We start from the raw sequence: 12,622 nt of genomic DNA, 5'->3' as shown, positions 1-12,622 counted from the left end.
GGGGACTCTTGTTTTTCAAAACCTACAGTAATTCTTTGCTATTAAGCTAGGTTATGACAAGAGTCAAACTTAGTTTTGAAAGCTGTGTGTCGTGTCTTCCGATGAACCTAGGTTTTTGGAGTTCTATCTGTGGTTATTGTTTTTGCGAAAAGGACCCCTTCCCCCACTTTCTCTATCTCTGTCTCCCTAGTGACGACTGTATTATGATCTCACTTTTATTAGTTGTTTATTAGTTTCTTCTTAAAGCGTTTGCTTGCCGATAAAAATTGGTATAAAAAATTTGTTCGCTATTGTAAATGTTTGACACTTGCTCATTGTGTTTTCTAATTTTAGGATCCTATTTACGTATTGGAGCACAGTGTTCCAATTGATTCTATGTACTATCTGGAAAATCAACTATCTAAGCCACTGTTAAGGATATTTGAGCCGATTCTTGGAGCTAAAGCTGAATCAGTCCTCCTTAGTAAGTTTATTCTCATACTGATAAAAATTTTAATTAATTATGTTTTCTGGCGAGAAGTTACTGCAAATATTTTTTTCCTGATTAAAAGCCACATGGTACTAACAGTGTTTTGACGGTTATCACCACCTTTGCTGATGGTATGTATCAAACATTTTGGGGTAATAATTAAAGAATAACCTATGTTAATTGTAACCGAAACTAATAAACGAAATTTGAAATCAGAAATCGAAATCAAAAGAATGTTAAGAAGAGAAAGAAAAAGAAACGAAAAAAAGAATCTCAATTTTATGGTGTTTCCAAATATGTAAAATGGATAAGGTTTAAAGCTACCCTGCAAAAGGTATTAGCGTTCAAAATTTCTTAAATTGTAGATGGAAAGGAATCACTTCCAACAAGGGTTGTGATCTTGGTAAAAATTGTAAGGTAAAATTGAACAGAATGCGTGTGTATTTGCTGTTGATGTTTTTTTAGGATTTATCGTATTCACCTAGTGGTCTTAGAATATTAGCATAGGGTTTATCCATTCGTTGGGCGTCCTTGGGCCGAAATTCCAAAATCCAATCGAGCGAGAATTCTGAGATGGCCAATCGCTTGACAATTATTGAAATGCTCTATACTGGTAAGAGGTTACTGCATTTTTTTTTCCTATTTAAAAGCCCTGATTTAAAAGCTTACCCAATTTCATAGGTCATACCGCCGCACTGTGACACATTTGTCCTTAGACATGTATAAAGTCCAAACAGAATTAACGGTTATTATATAGAATGTATGTACAGTACTACTAGCCAATTATATGGAAGTGTGTTGTTGCCTGCCATCTTTTAGGGGGAGGAGGTAAGTGGATATTTGGGGATTAATGATACCTGAAGCCTCAAGAAGTGCATTTTTAAGGGCAAAGTAATCGAACTTTTTTGAGAAGTCTTCTAAACCAATGTGGAGGGGATTTCGCCTGCCTTTATTAGGGAGATATATTTGGACTAAGCGTGCAAAGACCTGTGGTGGGGCTGATTTATCTATGCTCAAGGCCCGGGGTCAGTTCCAGGTGTCAGAGGACCGAGGGGAAGGGTACCCAGCGGTTAAATGTATCCCGTGGAAAATCTATGGATTGTGGATGAGGCATTCGTATTTTGCCCTGCAACAAAGATAAAAAGACAACTAAGCCTGTAATATGGATGCCAAGGGGAGAATAGCTCCCCTGTTATTGCAGACATAGTTTCAGTGTGAAATAAAAATTTCATTCGTTTGCATACCTCCAGAAAGGCGGATGGAGGGGGAACTCATCCCCCAGGAGCGATATTTTTCAGTAAGTCCCCCCCACCATTGCAAAATATAGACATTGCATTGTGTAAAAACAAAAATCATTTTTGACATTTTACCCCCCCCCCCCCGCCCTCTTCCCTTCTCCATACAAAATCATAAGGGCGCACCAACAGCGACGTTAAAACTCACAAGAAACAAAAATTATCCTGTGTACGAAATGGGCTGCTGCTCCCCTTATACCCCACTCTTTGTGCTAGAGTTTATATTATACTCAATTGAAAGTATAATTGATATCTATAATAAACTGAAGCTTTAGGGTAAACACCCCTGAATCTCAACCCTCCTTGTATATAGGATAAAAGTTTGACTAAAACCCTTGTAGTAACTAAAACTTTAAAAAAGAATTTTGATAGTAATATGATTTTAAGTTAGTGAATTTTACTGATTTAGATTGATCTAAGCAAGTTACTAGCATAATAAACTTTACGAAATTTTATAAAAGACAGAAAACACTCTGGAAAGAGATGCAATCTTGATGAAAATTTCACGATGAAATTCGGCATCTACTCTAGGTCTATTATACCGAAATACAACATTCTGAAAAGGATTTCTCATGGACGCCTTTTCTTTTCTTGCTTTTTTTTTCTCTTATTCTCCCTCTTTATCTTGACATCATTGTTTTAGATTAATAGTCGCAAAATATTGGGACATGACTCATTCCAGTTAGTGTTGTAAAATTACCGTAAAATAAAAATCGGCTAGTAAAATTGGTAAAATTGATAAAATAAGGTAAAATAAGGTAAAATTGGTAAAATAAGGTACTCCCTAGGAAATAAAGGGCAAAGCGGTGTTTCAGAGTTGCGCTGTAGCTACAAGACCAGTTGATTATTTCTTTTTAAGCATCACTTACAGCTTTCAATGAAAATTTTTTCATGGTTCTGAATTTTCCTGGGCTTAAAAAAAAGCTAATGCTTTATCTAGAATTAATCAATTTAATTAACTGTCTAGTTTATCCCTCTGATATTCTTGTGCCTAGGGTAATATCTCAGTAATTGGACAGTGCCTGATTTCAGAGATCCGTTTTGTAAAAAAAAAAAATGAATAAAAAAATAAAATAAACAAATTAAATTTATCATTATGTGGGAGTAAAATCGTATTAACTATTTTATTCTATATTTAAACCTAAGAAATGTTATCCTTGCATATTTGAATAACCGTATTCAGCCACATTCCTCATATCATATGTATGTTTTTATTTGCCTATAAAAGTACCGAATACAGTTAAAAAAAGAAGTTTGTAACACATTGATGACTTTGATTAACTAAGCACTCAATTATAAGAGCAGAACATCAGTCACTTTCACAGTCATCAAGACATTCTTCAACAGGATTTGTTTGCAAATCTAGCTCCTCTCCTTCAGAATTAGATTCTGATTCAGGTGACCTTGCCTGTTTTGAAGCCCCACCCCCTCCTCACACACACAAAATTCCTGGATACGGCCCTGAAGATTATATTTCAATTTCTACCTCCTCCCTCCCATCATCTCTCCCTTAGAGCTAATTCTGTATTTATCTGAAGATTCTTTCCAAACAACTACTGAAACACTAGGGCCGTTAAACTAGAATAAGAATTTCTTTTAGACTGTAGTTAGTAACAACTCGTTCGGTAGCAATTCGGTGAAAAGCAGGCTAAATCTTAGAAAACGGCACTGGAACTTTCGATTTCCAATCGACTGAGCCCCCTTCAAAGATTATTCAACTACCCCTTCCGCATGAAATGCATCTGAGAAAAAAATAAACAAATATTAATTCATTGAACCCTTATGGGTGTTTACCAAAGGTAATGCAATACGATTATCCCTGACTTAAACAGGGGAGTAGAAATTTCAATTTCACTTCTAATGAAAATCTGGAATTATCCAAGGGGAAAATAAGGAGCAATTTTCCGCGGAGGAGGAGGGATATTCTGTGGCTGTATTTTCCAGGGGGTGGTAAACGCCGGCTTCTGGGGAAATAACTGCACGAATACAAGATTCCTCTGAGATGTGAAATTTAAAATAAAAATGAGGATATTGATACTGCTTTGGTCCTCCTCATTGTTGAAAATCCAGATCATATAGTTCTTTTTGATGAGTGCACTTTAATATTTGAAGCGAATGGCTTCCCGCATTCTTTAGGAAGGAAATTGAAATTAAAAAAAATCCACATATAGAGACATTGCTTTAAATAGAGAGACTGGAGATATTCCTATAAATCCAATGTACAATTACTTAAAATTAAAGGATTCAAAAAACATTTTACTTCTGTTTAATCTAAGATCATGTGACCACACTTTTAATGAAAATTAGGGCAGTAGACAAGCTAAGTCACTCACTAAGCAGGGAATTCTTGCCCAATATAATTGTTAAATAGTCTGTCATTAATTCTGGCTTGGATTTTGGTTTGTTTAATTCGGACTTGCTTCTGCTTAGTTAAGAGTTAATTCAAAAGGTTAGTCTTCCTTCTGTTTTTTGAGCACTGAAGACGGCTGGGCGGAAGTCCCTGACGAAATATCTACCTCTATCATTTTCGCTTCCTTTTTGTCTGCTGCCTGACATTGCCCTCATTTGTCTCGGCTATTTAGTTGTTTTTCTTGTTTGTCATATATCAATCCTTGTAGGGGAGACCGGCCCACGCTCGCCACTTTTTTGGTTATTTATTTTTTGTAAACACAGTTTTCGAGTTTAAATAATTCTGAAAGTTGCCATGTATATATTCATGTTCGGGCTATCTCTAAAAAAAATCCCTGACGACCAATGTTTCTGAATGTGGCAGGAAAATGGCTTACACTGATGTAGTCCAAAAGTGGCGAACTAGGGCCACCTCGGTTCACATTCGCCACCGTCTTGGCCCACGTTCGCCACCGTCTTAACTCAAGTCAAGAAAAGCTCTTACTTCTATAGAATTAGTCCTAGGATTTGTTTTGGTTATCAGATTTTTAATTGTCTTTAAGAATTCAGATACAAAAAATAAACAGGCTTAGGACAGTAGCCTACACAAAGACCCACCTTCTATAAATCAAATCCTACCTAAGTTTACTGTTGAAGGCTATCTCATTAGATGAAACACAACTACCGATTAACGCATCTTATATCTTGAAAGGTCAACACCTAACCTCAGCCTTTCGGCAAGTCTTGAAGTCCTGCCCGAGACTGAGGGACTTCCTAATCTTGTTACAACCTCGGACTTTAAGACGCATGATTCTTCTTCGGTAAGCACAAACTTGTTTGGTTCTACACACTTCAAGAATTGAACATCAAGTTCAACTTGATATTCCTTCAAAACTTTCGCAACAAAGAAGCACTTAGCACTATTTTTACCTGCAAGTCCAACTAAAACAAAGTCACCGACTTTTTTTGGTTTGTTTCCCACATCTTCCTCATCTTCATCTAGCTCAAGACTGTCCTCACTCTCACTGCCAAGCTCCATTTCAAGACGATCAGACTCACTTTCACTATTGAGGAACAATTGCTTGCTTGCTTCTTGCAATTTAGCTTTCTTTGCGCTCTTCTTTTCCTGGATTTTTTGTTCTTTCTTCCTCTTTTTTGCGGCTTTCAGCTCCTCTTCCTGGCGGTTTCTTTCCTTTACTGGGGTATCAGTCAAAATTTTGGTAGTCTTTTTTTTTAACTACACGTCTGATTTGTTTTCTCGGAGAACCTTTCAGAAGTGGAGACACATTAACTAGTTCAGAGAAGCTTTTTTCAGCTTGTACGTGTAAAGGGAGTCCTGAGAAAGATTGGGTATCGTTCTCATGGTTGGTGGGCTGATTAGCCGCATCATCGTCAGCAGAAGAAGCAATGCGTGGTGGAGGTTCCAATTCACCGTGGTTAGAAGTAGATGGTCGATCAGAGACATAAGAACTGAGGAACTTGTAATTTTTGAAAATCTTGGGATTGAAAGGGAAAATTCCGGTGCAGCGACAACCGCTGGTTATGTTTGCTGGGGCCACTGCTTTGGGATACGCTTTTCCAGAAAGCTCAGAGATGTTATACATGGAGATATTCTTGCATTTTTGCTCTGTCTTAAAAGTTGCAGATTCCCTGTTGTAGAAAGCTTTCAAATGAAACATAACTGACCTGTCCAGTGGTTGCAGCTTATGCGTTGTATGAGGTGGAACGGTGAGGATGACAACTCTGTTTTCTTTGGCTAAGTCAAGCACTTCACTACTGTAACGACTAATGTGACTGTCAAGTATTAGAAGCACAGGATTAGCCTTACTCGGTCTTGTATGACTGATAAAATGGTTCATCCAAACAATAAATAACTTATTACACATCCAATCAGAAGCCGTTTCTGACCCTTGAGCAATGGTGCCAGGTGTGCTCTTTTCAGTAAGATTTCGGGGCAATTCTTGCAAGGAAAAATGAGCATCGGAGGGACACTATTACCCATGGCACTAACGCAAACACACATAGTAATATTTTGCCCTCTTTCTGCTGACGTTACCTTGCCAACCTGTTTTTGTCCTTTTTCTGCAACAATTTTCCCTGGCTTGTGGACTGTTGATAGTCCGGTTTCGTCTACATTCCAAATAATCTCCCAACTATCACACGAATAAAAGCAGTTGCACGGCCTAGACTTGTTGCTTCAGGCACTCTTAAAGTAAGATTTGGGTGTCTTGCCATAAAACAACGGTACCAATCTTCACCTGTAGCATTTTGATTGTCACTGCTTGTCCATGAATTTGGAACGGTAAATCCTTTGGCAAGAGAATACCTGCAAGTAAGCTGACGAACTTCAAGTGGTGTTAAACCATAATGCATATGGCACACAACTTGCAAGTATTTAGCAAGAGCATATTCTGTTTCTTCTGTAAAGATCTGTCTTGTAGCATAAAGTGGTGAGAAAAATGAGAGAGGTAGAAGCTCAATATCCACATCCTGTTCCTCAGCCTTGGTGACGTATCCCTCAGAGTTGTCCGTGGTATTCCATATTGTTTTGCAGCCGTTTTCTTGTTCTATTTCTTTGCAATAGCTTCGATTACAGCAGCTCGGAGCAGCTTAGGGTCCACAGCCCCCTTCTTCCTTTCTTCTACTGATTCGCACCATTATGCCCTAAAAAAAGTTAGAATATGGTAAGCCAGAGAATTTTTTTTAGTTTTGTTTTTTATAGTCGTTGGCAAGTAGGAAATTTCATTGAGAGAGTTCAGCTTATCAATGGGTTTTACCTCGTTTGGTTACTCATGGATGATAGTCCGATTTGTTGAACAATGTGGAGTATGTTCTTTCAGGTATTTTGATTAAGAAATAAACTAAAATTTTAAAAAATAGTTGATTTTTTTTAAAATTCATCTTGAGACATAAAATTTTAAAGCGTTGAGGGGTTGACAACTGTGGTATTAAACCGATGGTTTAGAAACCAAACTAAATTGTCACTCCCTCTACAGTTTTTCCCTCTACCAACCATAGTAGAGATCTACCTCTTGACACTTCACGTTGCCCTAGTAACATAAACATAGTTTAGGCTACAATAGAAAAGTTTATATTATAGACAGCGCAATAGCGCTGCCTAAGTAAAGAACGATGTGGGAACAATATATTTTTTTATCTTCTGACCAAGGCAGTTCCCATGGAAGGAGCTAAAAATAATTTGTGCTTTACTGAAAAATTATAAATTATATGTTTTCGCTTTTTTAACTAATAATAAATAAAAAAATTTTAAGACTTAAAGTAAATATCAGCATATGTATATTAAACTGAAAATGTACGTTCATTTGGTCCATACCCCCTTTTTTCTGCTGGAAGGGTTTTTCGCGCCATTATGCCCTAAAATTAGTTAGAATATTGTTAGCCAGAGAAGTTCTTTATTTTAAGTTTCTTCATCAAGCTATTTTTCTGGGCCAAGCAAGGTTTGATCCAACCATACTGAATCTCCCAGGCTAAAGTAAATATGATTGCGTTTCTTTATCGAGTCTATCTGACAAAATATTAAGTAAATATCGATGATTTATGTTGCAAAAATTTAGCTTTCCAGGTTTGCCAGACCCAGGATCGCCAGTCCTAGAGTGGCGAACCAGGGCTGGTTTTTTGTGGCCAACGTGGGCTTTTTACCTCTTTGGAGAAAAATCAGCACTTTCCAGTTGTTATCGTAGATGGCGATAAATATCTATCTTAATAGTTTACTAAGTCTCAGACGTTTCTATCGAGACAAAACGTTCTCTCTCACCTTTACGTTAGAAGAAAGCTTTACTTTTCAAAAATTTACTTTTCAAGCTCTAGAAATCAACTTACCTTACAAAATCTGCAAAATAAGGTTCAGCTCAAAGTTAGATACATCAAAACTTTCGCTACTAGATGGCAACTTAAAAGCTTGTTTATGGGAATTTTTCAATAGATGGCTCCCTAGTTAAAGGCAGGTGACGAATCTGGGCTGTGGCAAAGCTGGGCCGGTCTCCCCTAGTCCTTTCTGTCTTTAACGGTTATCAGAACTAATGTAATTTTATTTCAGCTAATATTTCACCATTTTAAATTATAATTACCTGTACTATAATACACTTTACCGCTCTGATAACAAGAGACCTAAGTCAGACAGACCGCCTTTCAAACTGGGGAACACACAGCTATACACAAAACAAACTTATATTTAATTCAAAAATAATTTAATTCAAAGGCAAAACAAACTTTTTCTGCCAGCCTCTTCGCGCTTTTGTGCTCTGAAAATTGCAAGGCGTCGTAAAATATTTCAGTAAAATATGTAAGATACCCGTAAAATACGTAAAATACCGGTAAATTGGTAAAATACGTAAATTACGTAAAATACGTAAATTACATAAACTAGGTAGAATACCAATTTTACGGGTGTCCGTAAAGTTATGGTAAAATATATAAAATAACAATTTCTGCCTTGACCAATTTTACCAGTTACAGCAGTATTTCCAGTGGATACTCACCCCTCTCACTTTCAAGTGGGAGATGGGTTCCCGCTAATAAATATTTTACTCTTGCTCTTTTGTTTCACTTGAAATGTTTTAAACATTATATGGGCTAACTACCCATACAGCTAGAAATTATCGAATCGCCTAGACTAGTGTCATATCATCAAGCAATGCATTTTTCTGCAAATTTTACTGTACAAATAAATAATACTTATTTTCTCTATTTAAATAGCCCATGACATCGATATGATTGACAACAATTAGTAAAAATTGCTTGTATCCAATCACTAAAGATGTTTAGTAAGGTTGTAATAAAATTTTAAATACTAGCCTTCGAAAAATTCATGGATATTGGTCGATTTTGACCTGAGAAGGTTGGTTTTTCTTGAATCGCTATTGGTAGTATGGAAAAGTTCAAATTACAAAAAAAAAAAAAAAACAGAAAGCCTCTCAGGTCTATGTTGCTGAGTAAGATTAAAATCTTATTGATTACCATATTACCTATCGTATAAAGACGTTTGGATGAATTAAATAGCTTACTCGAAATATAGAAAGATGAATGGCATGGTCACAAAAGGGATGATATGCACGATAAACATACGCAGTATTCCGTGCGGGAAAGTATGAGTCGTGGCCGGACTATAAATGACCTCAGTGTCAACTGATTTCATTCACATGTAAATCTTTCAATTTGGGTAATTTAGTAATAATTTAGCTTTTAGTACACGCTTTGGTGAGCTCTGATTGAGTTCACAGAAATTGTATTTTTGACTCAACACCAAATGGTTCTATAATTTCAAATATCTTATGTTTTGCTAATTGATCTGTTACTGAGGTATAAAAGAAATACTTTTGTTAATCTTAAAAAAAATTTGCATGACAAATGATACATTTCACGTCATGTGGAACTTGGAAACAATGATGCGTCTCGTATTATTAATAAAGTCCGTTTCTTGAGCTTAAATTATAAAAAAAAGAATGATTTTAATTTTTACTGTGTCAGAATAACAAGATTTTTAGTAGTTGCATATACAAGATCTGCTTGAATACGTGCTGATAATTGTATCAGCGTAGAAAAAATTTACACATAGATAGTTTTAATGGAACCTGTAAAGTTCCACATTAAAGGCCACGAAAATCTAATAATTTAAAAATAGTTACTTGTTTGTACTTGGATTTATTTAATGATGAGTATTTTCTTGTAGGCAAATGACCTTTATTTAAGATACGCTCTATCTTGAAATAATGCGTAAGATTTCTGTTTTTTCTTTTATTAGAAACTACACTCTTACTAAGGTCTGATTAATTTTAGAAACAATGGTTTGAGTTTGAATCATGTTGTGACAATATTCCAAAAAATTCATGATAGGTAAAGCATAGAATACTATGTCAAAAATGAATAATAATTAAACAGCAATCATTTTTGGCGATAATTACAGATTTTTTTTTTTTTTAGGGGGTGATCATACTCGAACTAAGTCAGTGGCTACTTCAAAAGTTGGAGCTCTTTCAAGTTTTGTCTCCAGAAAAGCTTCATGCATCGGCTGCAAGGCATTACTCAAGGATGAATCTAAGGCTGTCTGCAGTTACTGTGAACCAAAGGAATCTGAAATCTATCAAAAACAAATTAGTCAAATGAATGCACTTGAAGAAAAATTCTCTAAACTCTGGACTCAATGTCAACGCTGTCAAGGAAGCTTACACGAGGATATTCTTTGCACCAGGTTTGTTTCATCTCAATACTTTTATTTAAATTTTAAACAATGAGAGTCGCTTCATTATTTGCGCGGGTAACTTTTGGCTTCTTAAAATCAAAGGATATTTCTCAACGTAAAAATATTAAGAAAAAGTTCATGCCACTGTTGGTTCATTTTCTCAGTGTGGATTTAAGTAAATTCACGGAACATTTATAGAGAGGTTTGAGTTTAATAAACGCAAAAAAATAATGGTGAGTGGATCTTGCTAAAAAAAAAATTGTTTTTAAATAAGAAGAATAAGAGAACTAGTTTGACCATCAAGAAGAAGCAACAAATTGAGAAATTTTTCTGGAATTTAATATAGGTATCTAATCATCAACAGACTTAGTTGAATCACCCAGACTAAGTATTAAGCCTGTCAGGGGACATATCAACCATATATTTCCACCTAGTCCGATGCTTTATAAGGGGACTATGAGAAGGTGATTGAACATCACAGACATATCACAGAATCTCTTAATATATGAAAAAAAAAACATAAATATAAAAAAAAAATACATTTTAATACCGTTTAAGGAATAAGATACAGAGTTTTTTTTTCAATTTTAGTATCAACTGAGTTAATGCCATTTGATGGGTCGATAATGCCATCACTTTCTAGGACTTATGTCAAGTACTTAGTAATAACCTTAAATGAGGGTTTCTGTAAATATTTGATAATTTTCAGTTACTTTTGGACATGATCATCCTCATGTTTGTCACATTTTATTACTTTGGTTCCTTGGATTTTTGTTTCTGACGCCATGACGAGTTAGTCAGGCTTAGTGCCACGTGTCGTTCTTTAATATATCGCCACATAAAAAATATCCAGTAGCACAATTATTTTGACAGAGATGAACTATTACGAGTGCAGGTGCTCGCCATGACGCACTGTTAGCTAGAAAGTGTCCTTTATAATGTGTTCCTTTCAGGAGCTGGGTTTCTTTTATTGACTATGTCCTTCCCTCACTTCACTGCTTTTGGTACCTCTAGCAAGTTGTGTCGAAAGCAAAATAAATGCCTTTAAAGTATAGTTACTTGTCATAGATTAAGGAAACACTCTTATGGTGCACAAGGACGCTGGTAATGAGATAATGATGTACGTCCCAGAGGTATAGGCCCAAATATAGCTGAAAATTCATCAGAGTGCAGGTGCTCATATTGAGCTTATAGATGGTCTTTAAGATCTTGGGACATGATTGGGTACACGACAAGCTCAACTGTAATATGTCTTATATTGAAGATAAAAATAGAGAGAGGTCCAGGCTCCTAATCACTTTTAGGTGCGTATTCAAATGGTATTATGACTTTGAGATATGTTTGGACTAGGGACTTTTAGAACATGGAATATATATAGACTATCCTAATTGAAGGTGGGTTTCTAAGGGCAGATTTTAAAGGAGTTCTAATTAAGAAAAAAAATTCTGAGCGCTAGCACTTGAAGAATGTACATTTTCTAATGCACAGCCCAGTGAAACTGAAACTTCCAACTCTAAACTATAAATCAAGATTTTAGGCTTTCTGTAAATTTGGCTTGAACCCCTCAAATAAATATGGCCGTTGACTTCAGCAAGTGATACCATTTCTTATTCCTGTTTTCAAGCAACATTTAGAATCCTCACCCCTCCTTCCCAACGGTGTGAAATTCACATTTGCTCATGAATACTTGGAAGACATTCTACTAACGTATTATTAGCGTTATTTATTCATTGTTATTTTGTTAAACTTCTTAAATATCTCTATATTACGATACTTCTCTTAGCAATTAATCGTGCTATCCTGCCTCTATTTTCAGCCGAGACTGTCCGATTTTCTACATGCGAAAGAAAGTGCAGAAAGATCTGTCCGAGCAAGAGAAGACAATGCGTCGATTTCAAGATGAGTTTTAAACTAAGAAGAAGATCTTGACGAGGATTAATTGAATATTTTGTATTTTGTAATCATTTTTCCAACGAAATTAGTAATAAAATGAATCTACTATTTCTGCTATAGCTTAAAGGTTTGAAACCAACAACTTTCAATGTTCGTGGAAATTTTGAAGATACCGCAGAAATATTTGAAACTGTTCCGTTAGAAACTTTGAAGCTCTACTCGGCAGGCTTGACATCAAAACTGTGGAGTTGGTAAATCCAAGATGCTGAGTTTCACGCCATGGAAAATACTTTTTTTCTCCACCTCTTTCTATTTTACAAATACGGCTCCAACCCTGACTCCCAAAATTCAAGATGCCCGACTCCTCCTTTTCAATAA

At 35.8% G+C, this 12,622-nt stretch overlaps 1 protein-coding gene and 1 pseudogene across 4 annotated transcripts in view; one reads left to right on the top strand and one right to left on the bottom strand.

The window, feature by feature from the left end:
* The window catches only part of PolD1 (DNA polymerase delta 1, catalytic subunit), a 122,337-nt gene extending 109,991 nt beyond the window's left edge, over positions 1 to 12,346 (top strand). For all 4 annotated transcript variants that reach the window (XM_089089521.1, XM_089089524.1, XM_089089523.1 and 1 more), the window contains exons 18-20: positions 334 to 463; positions 10,093 to 10,360; positions 12,168 to 12,346. In XM_089089521.1, coding sequence (XP_088945647.1) covers positions 334 to 463; positions 10,093 to 10,360; positions 12,168 to 12,261 — 492 coding nt within the window. In that variant the 3' untranslated portion in view covers positions 12,262 to 12,346. The remainder of the gene's footprint in view (positions 1 to 333; positions 464 to 10,092; positions 10,361 to 12,167) is intronic.
* LOC148952081 (uncharacterized) lies at positions 5,358 to 6,810 on the bottom strand (annotated as a pseudogene).
* Positions 12,347 to 12,622: the final 276 nt, after the last annotated feature.

The sequence above is a fragment of the Artemia sp. Qi Xiang Cuo genome, chromosome 5 (assembly GCF_049724085.1).
Source record: "Artemia sp. Qi Xiang Cuo chromosome 5, ASM4972408v1, whole genome shotgun sequence".
Taxonomy (NCBI): Eukaryota; Metazoa; Arthropoda; class Branchiopoda; order Anostraca; family Artemiidae; genus Artemia; species Artemia sp. Qi Xiang Cuo.
This window is presented reverse-complemented; position numbering and strand designations above follow the sequence as displayed.